Here is a 10,203-nt window from a genome sequence, read left to right as displayed (position 1 = left end):
GCAAATCTCAAAATGACATGACATGAGGTAATCTTGTTTCCTTGATGTTGCCACCAACTTATGGTCTCTTTTCCACATTAGGGTTTTTATCCAAAATTTTTACTCCCTAAGTTTAATGGCGTGAAAATATATAGCCTAAAGCGTGAAGTGTAGGGCTTTTTATTAAAAAAAGAATTATTCAATAATATGCTGTCATTGATGACATCTTAGGCAACAAAGATGTTTGTGTTTACGCTTTATCATAATAGTATACATAATTAAAAATAAGAACACACAAAAATTAGGTATATGACGCCAAAAAAATAAATGAAATCAAAGAAAGCACAACTCTAAGTGAGTGTTGCAATGCAGAACAGATAAGGCCTTTGCTCAGCTACATCATTACTACCCCTGAGGGTAATGAACGCTGATATTCTGAAAATGCATTTATGTCCTTCGCACGTCAGTAACAGCAGTTGGTAAATGTTTAAAGTATCGAAATATTCCAATGTGTCAAAACTATATTAGTTCAATTGTCACTATTAGGTACCTGATATGGAAGATTCAGAAGGCGAGCAACACGTGGTACCTGTTCCCGTGATCAACGACAGCGTGTACCAGAAGATGAGGCCGTTTGTCTGTACCATCTGCAACAAGAGATATAAACGACGAGATCATCTAAAAGTGCATTCCAAAACTCATACGAAAAAGACTAAAGTGTGCTCCGAGTGTGGGCTAGGTAAGTTATTTTTTTTTAATACTGCATTTAATTATTATACAACCTACTTTCATATTTAATTGACACTACGACACTGATGTCCATGGGCGTCGTTGACCACCTCTGTGTTCCCGCCGCTCGTTTGCCCCCTTATCATATAAAAAACTGACTTTCTTACTGACCACTTAATTCTGAGTGTATAACGAAAAATCGTCAATAGTGTTATACCATAAACCACTTACCACCAAGTTGCTTGCTTTGCTCCGTGCAAACTTGGGGATATCGCGATTTTAGTTGAAACACAATATGAAAATCGCTTATAACCTGTTCAAAGTCGGGTTAAATCTATAGTAGAAATATTTAAGGTTTTCTCTCGTCGTGTGCACAATGTTCATACTGGTTTTGTTAGAGCGCCGTTGGGCGACCGCCCAGGGCGCTAGGAAGGGGCGCATGTTACACATTACGTAACGGGTACGAGTTATGGGGGGAATTCGTATAGCTATCTATTTACTGTAGGTATGTGTTAAGAGGAGGGAGGGATTTAGTAGGGGGTAAAGTTGAGGTGGCACAAACTGCACATATAGGGGGAGGGATGAGGTGAATTCTGTCCGATGCGCGGTGTACTAGGTTGAGTAATTAATATGAACATTTGGAAGATATCATTTTGTATGTCATTCTTTGGGTTTTTTTAATCTAAAATAGTGTCTCTATTTTTAAACTTAAAATCCGGAATTGTTATATGCTAAGAAAGATAAGTAAAGTTAAATCTAAGATTTAAAATCTATATCTATACTATTATAATAAAGCGTAAACACACACTACTTCGTGGTGTAGGGTGTCAGCAATCACTGCATATTTTTGAATAATTATTTCTTTAATAAAAAGCTCTACACTTACGACACAATATTTTCACGCTATTAAATTCAGGGCGTAGATAAATCGGAAAAAACCTTCATCAGAGAGGGACCATAAACTACAAGGTGCCAACATTAAGAAAGTATGGTTAGGTTTTTATTAATTTAGAATTAGACAAATTTAAACAAAGTAAAGTTTTAATTTCATGCGGATAAAGTCACACGGGAACAGCTAGTTTAGATATAAATCATTACGCTGCACGTAAACAAAGAAAGAAGAGTGTAGAAAGGCATAGTAACTTATTGTATTTTGCTCGGGAATAGTAAAGAGTAGACACATAAGTTTGCCCTTAGGAAGTGCTGTTCTATAAATAAGCATGGTAACATTTCTTGTCCGATATTACGCTGTGTTTGGTGTTGTCCCTGCCAAGCGACAATTACGACCCTCCTCGGTGTACAATGGTCGTCCACAACATTTATTGTGTATTGAACCAACTTGTACATACTGGTTGGTAATAGAAAATATAGGTATTTAAAAAAATGTTACTGCGAAGTTTTTATTATATCCCAGTATTTTTTATTAATTTACTCATGGCGCGATTCGAACCTTCGATCACGTGATCTAAAAATCCATATCTCTAACAATTAAGCTACTGGTACTACATTAATTAATTATTAAAACTAATTTAGGATAAAAATATCTGTTGATTGTTTTTATTTGAAATAAATAAATACTTGGGTTTTATGTCCAATATTTAGTAGTATAACTCTGTAGATGAACTTTCTATAAGTAATCATCGCCTTTCGTATATTATATCAAAAAAACTATCCGTTCAAAAAACTACAATACATGTCTCTGGTAAATGGAAAACGGACAGATTATGTAAGGTTGGCTGTCCTAAAAAAGGAGTCGGCTGTCCCATTTAACGTGGGTCCGGGTCCCTCCCCTTTCGGCGGGTGAAATGTTCGCTCTTTTTTGGAATGGATCCCGCTGGGTGCGGGCGTAGGTAGACAGGGTAAACGGGGAGAGGGGGAAAGAAAAAATGCTGAATAAATTACAACACGTGTTAGGCTAACGAATGTTTTTAAAAGTGTATTTTATGAAAATTTTATTTTTTGTAGAATCCGAATTAATACACAGGTGATATGCTTTTGTGTATTACGTTTACAATGTTATGATTAACCTGTAAGAAAGTTGACAAAAAAGGCGGGAATAATCGCAATATGAAAAAAGACAAAGGAATAAAAAAATTCAAATGAAGAACGATGTTAATTGTTCACTCAGTGTCAGTTTTAGAAACCTTATTTTCCAGCATCAGAATAATCACATAAAACGTCTTTTATATTTTACTAGCTAACGCACCCGACTCCGTCCTCATGGAATTAAAAAAAAACATAATACACGTAGCCTTTATGTTCTTATAGATTATTCCCTACATACATATATGCCAAATTTCATCGAGATCCGTTCAGTCGCTTAGGCTACAAACATCCATCCATCTATCTAAACTTTCGCGTTTATAATTTTAGTAAGATATAAGAGATTCTGTAAATAAGAGATCGCATTATGTTTTATGCATTTTCAACGGTGCGAATTCGTGCAAAGGTATAAAAGACATCGAGTTCGTTACGCAAATCGAGCATCGAAAGACCGTGTGTGATGTGTTGGTAATTCGGAATACCGGTTAATGTGGTGGGTAAAGGGGGGAGTGACGTCACGATCTTTGTTGCGATATCGCGATATGTTGCGAAATGGAAACGTTATTTGTAGCCTCATAAGAGGCTGTTGTAATTTGAATTAGGCATAATACGTGTCTGTTGTACTTAGTATAGTGGTTTGTTTTTTATTCATCTTTTTATACTTTACTAATTAAAAGACAACAGTTTAGATGGATGGATGTTTGTTAGATTGAACCGCTTGAAAGTCTAAATGGATCTCGATGAAATTTGGTATAAATGTAGAGTGTAGCCTGAAAGAACACATTTTTGTTTTTTTAATTTCTCCTGGATGGATTTGCGAGTGAAAGCTAGTCGTTATATGAAATTAATGTTAAAATTAGGGCTGTTAATATATGTAACCAAATGCTGGTTGCGAAAAAACTACTCTACTAACCGGTTGTCAACCCTATAATTCTTTGAAAGCGTTAAAAAACGACGTAACCCGAACTACGTTTCTTATCACTTCGTTCCCGTGCCCGGTTATCATTAGGGGACCCAATACCCGTCTCCCCTATTATTTAACGTAGGGGAAATACGGAGTTCTTTTAAGAATTGACAATATGTACTTTTAAAAAATGTGTCGTCGCTTCAAAGAAATATAAAAGGGGACCTTACCGTGTACGCACACCTTTGGCACAACTGTTAAGTCTCACTTTAATTCCTATGAGTTTATGGAGGTGCGCACACTACTCGATTTTTAGATGTGCAAACAATTGAATTGGCCGCGAAACAATCGACAATCGCACAATAGTTGTGCGATAGTTTGATCAATGATGTGCCCGTGCTCTTAAGACTGAGTAAATGAGCTACATTTAGACGCAGATTGATTAGATTCTTCACTATTTAATTCTTAAATAGAAATCTAGATTCATGAATATGTAATAGGTGAATACGGCATTACCTTATTCCATTTTCTGTACCAAGGCAATTCCTTGATAGCACGTAGTCGTACGACTATCCTTACTAAAGCGAGTGAGGAAAATTATATTATTATTAAATACAGAGTTTATGAAAGGTAGGTAACATTGTAGTATATTAGTTATGCTGGGTTTCTGAAGTTTCCATTTATTTTATCCATTATCTAGTGATTCATTAGTTTGACCTAAGTTAAAACGAACTAAAGTTCATGTTAATATTTCGGAAACGCATTTCATGAAGTTATCGAATTAAAAACTAACGAATGGTTAAACCTAGCTGGGAAATTTGCCAGTCATGTACAACTAAACTTGGGACACCGACAGCCTATTACTGAAACGAATCTCAAACACATCGATTTCTAAGTACCGATTACAATCTGGTAGACGTTAAAATTTTGATGAATTTGTCTGTGGTCCTTAAATTTAAAATGCTAACATAGTTGAATGTCGTTTCAGAACTCGGCTGTAAGAAAGTTTATATTTTAAGTCAATAATATGATTGTAACAACGCAATTATACTGTGTATCGACACCTGCTAGAATGGCACACTTATCAGTAATGGCCTGTCCCACAAAATTTTAAAATGTCTGATAACAATCCAACGTGTAAAATATGTGATGGAATTATCGAATTTTGTTCCCTTATTTGACAGTGACGACATTTTTAAGCTATTTGAGCCTCTACTAGCCAGTGGTGAGACAGGCCCTAATACATCTGAATGACATTGACCGATGTCATAAGGTTGGGACGTGTATGCCGGTTATTTAGTGTTGCGCCGCTACTCATGCGGTACCAATTTCTTCTTAACTATACGGATGAAACACTGTAGGTTATTACCTAGTGGTGTAATGACCACTCCTATTTATTTTTAACGTGGGCCCGGTATGTTACCATCCTGTTCATTCTCTATGAAAAGACAGAGATAACTATATATCATTCTATAGGTATTTTATCTGTGGAAACTCTACTAAGAATAGGTTACAAATAAAGAGGCGAAAGCGTTATCAGTGACGTGCATAAAAGAAAGCTGGTATCTACCTATCTGTCTACCTTTTTATGGCAGCACGCATGAATACTGCACTTCGCATAGAAATAGAAAGGGTTTCTCCTACGATTCCATATAACAATTTGTACGGGTAAGAGGATGCGCACACCTGAAACGAAACTATCGTACAATTGCTTAGTCGTGCTTTGGTTCCTATAAGCTTATATAGTGCGCACTCTACTCGATTTTTAGTTGTGCAACTAAACAGTTGTACAGGCTGCGAAACAATCGCATTACAGTTGTGCGATAGTTTAATCAAAGGTGTACGCTCTGTCTAAATAATGATTTACAATTGTTTTTTATATTAATAGGGTATGGGCTACAATGAGAGAAGACTGGCATTACAAGGAAATCTTTAAAAATGACTGTAGTTTATTTAGGGGAATGCTTAATAAAAGACGGATTGCGTAAAAGGTGTCATAGTATAAGGGATGGATGACTGAAATTACGGCTGATAGATGGATTTGAAAGAGGCAAACGCCGACCCCACAACGTGGAAGGGAGATGTTGAATACGTCTTTTGTCTCATACGGATAAAAATAATGGAATAGATTTATTGCTGATTGCTCAGGGAGTTCCTATTATAGGTTAGGTTTTGCCCGCGTTACCGACTGCCCGGAATTAAAATAAAAATGTCTAATTGTAGCATATGTGCACTTCTACACTATGTTCTACATCTGTAAAAAAATCATTGAAATACTTTAAGGCGTTTGGAAGATACCAAATAACAAAAAAATACATTCGTATTTGTAGTATTACTAGCTTTCACCCGTGACTCCGTCTGCGTGGAATAAAAAAAACAAAATCGAGTAGCATATGTGTTCTTCCAAACTATCCTTTACATCTATGCCAAATTTCTTCGAGATCTGTTCAGCAGTTTAGGCTACAATCTCGAACAAACATCCATCCATCCATAAACTTTCGCAATTATAATATTAAGTAAGATTTACTATGAAAAATATACACTTATCCTCTACGAAAACGGATGGAACAGTACATAACGTGAACCTAGTAAATAGCTCGTGCTGAATTGCCGGAATCGTGAGGTTCCACCATTTAAAGGGGGGAGGGTAAGCCTTTACGGGGGGACCTCCTACCGACCCCCCAGCCAACGCCCGTGCGAACTATACGCCATCGAAAATGTGACAAATGTACATGAAGTTATGTTCACGCTAACATGAGAAATACTAAGAAAATACTTTTAGTGCTGTACTCAGAATGTGTTGTTACTTAAACAGATCCTTAGTGTCAATTTCTCATGTTATAACTTATATCTATACATATAATAAAATTCGAGTGTCTGCTTGTAAAATCAAAAGAAAAATTCCAGATTTCGAGATGATGTATTTGCGTTGCTTATAACGAAAATCGTATTTTTTTTGTCTGTCTGTCCGCAAGCCGCATTTGTTCCGGGTAATCTCTGAAATAGCTGGGATTTCGACCGGACTTACACTGAAGGGTAGCTGACGTAGACATATAGGCTACTTTTTAATCTTAATATTGCGTGGACGACGTCGCGGGCAACTGCTAGTTTTATATATAATCTTACATTTATTACGCAACTTTCATAACGCAACTTCAATTATATGATAGCTAAAATTGATATAGGCTTCAGCTGTAAAATCAATAACTAACGTACACAGGTCTCTGTAGCGTTAGGTCCGTCCCTTCCCCAGGGCCCCTTGACCGAACCCCACCACTTCGAACCTGACCTACTTACAATGTTTGATCGATGACCATTTTGTGCCACTACCTGCTTCACCGACCAGCCTTATAAAATATTCCTTAAAGCTTTATACTAAAACTAGGCTATTATTGCTATCCTTTAGCGACTGTAGAGTTCCACTGCCATTATTTTTATGATCTCTGATTTGAAAAAAAATTTGAATGTATGACAATCTGTCTTTAATGTTAAGTAGTTGAATTATAATAATTAGTTTTTTTTTTATAATTTCGCGCGGACAAATTCGCGAGCGACAGTTATATAGTTAATAGTTTTGCTTATTTCATATTTTTAGATTATATCGACTTCATATTGCAATGAGAAATCTCAATTGAAGATTATATAGTGCAAGTAAAGTTAATGTAAACCCTTGTAGTTAAAAATATATTTTATCTCCGTGGTTTGACGCACCGTAGTCGAGCTAAACGAGCCCGTACGACCCCAGCGACCTTACAGACCCACCCTTATTTTAGGCGATCCCCATGGGCTTGTGCTGAGGGAGCGAAGTAGGGGTAGGGGAGTAACCGTACTTAGGGGACGAATAGAGGGGAAGGGGATTTAGATCCCAATATATCCCCGACGCGACGGCAGGAGTGTTGGAAATGAGAATCTTGCTCTTTTTAACATCTCGTTATTTTAGAGAACTTTTACACATGTGCTTTAAAAATATAAGGGCGCATTATAAAAGCAGTATTTTTTTCAAACTGAATAAAAGGAATTACAATACATATTCATACAAGTGTGGTAACAGTGGACACCCGCTGTTAGGTTGACATTTTTTTATTTAACAATAAATAATAAGAATAAAATGGTCAGAATTTTCATTGGTTACCAGACGCACGCGACTCGATCCGAATTAAAAAATAACTTAATAGTCTATCGGCCTTACAAATAAACTTTGCTTATACTCAGTTTATTCCTAAGTTTAATTTTATAACGCGTTTACTTGTAAGGCTATATGTGATGGCCAAATTTCAGCGAGATCCGTTAAGCTGTTATGGAGATACGTTATAACATTAATCTGTACTTTCGCATTTATACACTTAAGAGCATTGATTCCGGGTCACTTAAAAAACCAAAATCTCGTGAACTAAGAATGCTTGCTTAATAAATATTATTATTTAAATTTAAGAAGTATTTAATCTTACTAATATTTTAAATGTGATAGTTTAGATGGATGTTTGTTAGAGTTTGTAGCTTAAACGGCTGAACGGATTTCGGTGAAATTTGGCATAGACTTAGAGGATAGTATGGAACAACACATAAGCTATTTTCTTTTGTTTTTTTCAATTCCACACAGACGGATTCGCGGGCGAAAGCTAGTTGTCTATAAAAACGTTATCAATAAGCTAGCATTCTTAGTTTACGATTATTAGTTATTTGTTTTAAATAGCCCGGATTCAATGCTCTTCAGTGTAATAGTAACATTTTATAAATACTGATTAGGTTTTTTTTTTTGCAGCGTTTCACTTCGAAGGCCAGCTGCTGTCGCACATAAACTCTGTGCATATTCAGGCGTACAAGCTGCAAGGCGACACCAACAGTATCGCCAGGCTGAAGATCATGCTTGGAAACAAAGCGGAGCTACTCATGACGGTCAGTTAACCTTTCGCCTGACGACAAACGTTCGGCAGATTATTATACTGTTGCTCGCGACTTCGTAAACGTATCATTTAAAAATATAACCTATGTTACTCACTGATAAAGTAGCTTTTTAATTGTGACAGAATTTGAACTCTTTATAATATTAGTATAGATTACATTTACGTTTTGTATAAATTAGTCAAATAATATAATATAGTAAATAATCTTGAAAAAAACGTCATGCGGGAGAGGGACCATAAACTACAAACTGCCAACATCAAGAATGCAAGGTTGCCATGGTACCGGTAATTGTTATCCAATATCAAAGGTCTTCATTGTCATATGAATGATATTTCAAATTGAAGATGTAAATAATAAATAAAGTTTTTAAATTTCAAATCCGTATTGAATTTGTCTTTTTGCAAACAATAATGTCGAAAAAGTGAAACGTTTGTAAACTTCATTGTTTCTCTCGTTTTCAGTCTAATGGTACAAACTTGTTGGTGCCAAGGGGCAAGAAAACTTCTGAGGAGAGGCCGCACGTGTGCCGCATCTGCAACCGCAGGTTCAAGAGGAAACAGCACCTGAAGGTGCACGGCAACGTGCATATGCGAGTCTCACAGCCCACTATATGGTGCTCGCTTTGTAACGAAGGTGAGTAACGACAGCATTCGAAGGGTTAACTCCTTTTATATCAATCATAATTCATACTAATATCATAAATGCGAAAGTGTAGATGGATGGATGTTTGTTAGAGCTTGTAGCCTAAACGGCTAAACGGATTTCGATGAAATATGGCATAGATGTAAAGGATAGTCTGGAAAAACACATAGGCTACTTACTGTTATTTTATTTTAATTCCATGGACGACGTCTCGTGCGAAAGCTAGTCAATACATAATTCTTTAAAAATCCGCTTCTACTTGCAATTTCTTAATACAAATGATGAAACTTGGTAATGTAGATGATAGATTTTTTTAATTCCTTCCAGATGTAGTCGCCAGGCGAAAGCTAGTGGCCAATAAATTATGTATCGAGAGATATGCCATAATGAAATTTGAATCCGCTTTTTAATTAAATTGTGTATTATTTAAATTTCATTTAAAACTATTGCTTTTGTAGGTTTCTACGCCAACAGTGAGTTCGAGCGTCACCGATGTTTGCCGTGGGAGCGAGACCCCGAGGCTGTGGCCAGTGCGGGGGGTGCGGGGGGCGCGGGGGGCGCCAACAGCGAGGCCAAAAAAGAAAATATATGCTCACAGGATTTCGTCGAAGTATGCCCCTTTAAACAATTTATATAATTGTAACTAACGATATTATTTTAAACACTCCAGTAATAAACTCGCTAGGAATGCGCGCGAATATCCAATCCTTCTAGTGACATTGACAGCTGTCAGTTAGAGATGTGACGTTTATGAGAATAATCTAGTGTTGCGCCAATTTTATAGTGCGGTACCAATTTTCTTCTTAACAGTAAAAACATAAGACACATAGAGTACAGTTGGTATTAGGAAACTTTTCACATGTGCATATTTCATCTCAGATTTTAGAATACTTGTGTCCTGTCCCACCAAATTGTAATTTGATAACAATCCAACGTGAAAAATATCGGATTTTGTTCCCCCTTACAGTGACGTCATTTTTAAGCTATCGAAGCCTCTATCA

At 36.4% G+C, this 10,203-nt stretch overlaps 1 protein-coding gene across 3 annotated transcripts in view; it reads left to right on the top strand.

The window, feature by feature from the left end:
• Positions 1 to 10,203, top strand: part of LOC106107158 (zinc finger protein 585B-like) — an 18,670-nt gene that overhangs the window by 5,857 nt on the left and 2,610 nt on the right. For all 3 annotated transcript variants that reach the window (XM_013287872.1, XM_013287874.1, XM_013287873.1), the window contains 4 exons: positions 526 to 718; positions 8,418 to 8,551; positions 9,022 to 9,193; positions 9,661 to 9,812. In XM_013287872.1, coding sequence (XP_013143326.1) covers positions 526 to 718; positions 8,418 to 8,551; positions 9,022 to 9,193; positions 9,661 to 9,812 — 651 coding nt within the window. The remainder of the gene's footprint in view (positions 1 to 525; positions 719 to 8,417; positions 8,552 to 9,021; positions 9,194 to 9,660; positions 9,813 to 10,203) is intronic.

Source organism: Papilio polytes, unplaced genomic scaffold (genome assembly GCF_000836215.1).
Source record: "Papilio polytes unplaced genomic scaffold, Ppol_1.0 DF822067.1, whole genome shotgun sequence".
NCBI classification, from domain to species: domain Eukaryota; kingdom Metazoa; phylum Arthropoda; class Insecta; order Lepidoptera; family Papilionidae; genus Papilio; species Papilio polytes.
This window is presented reverse-complemented; position numbering and strand designations above follow the sequence as displayed.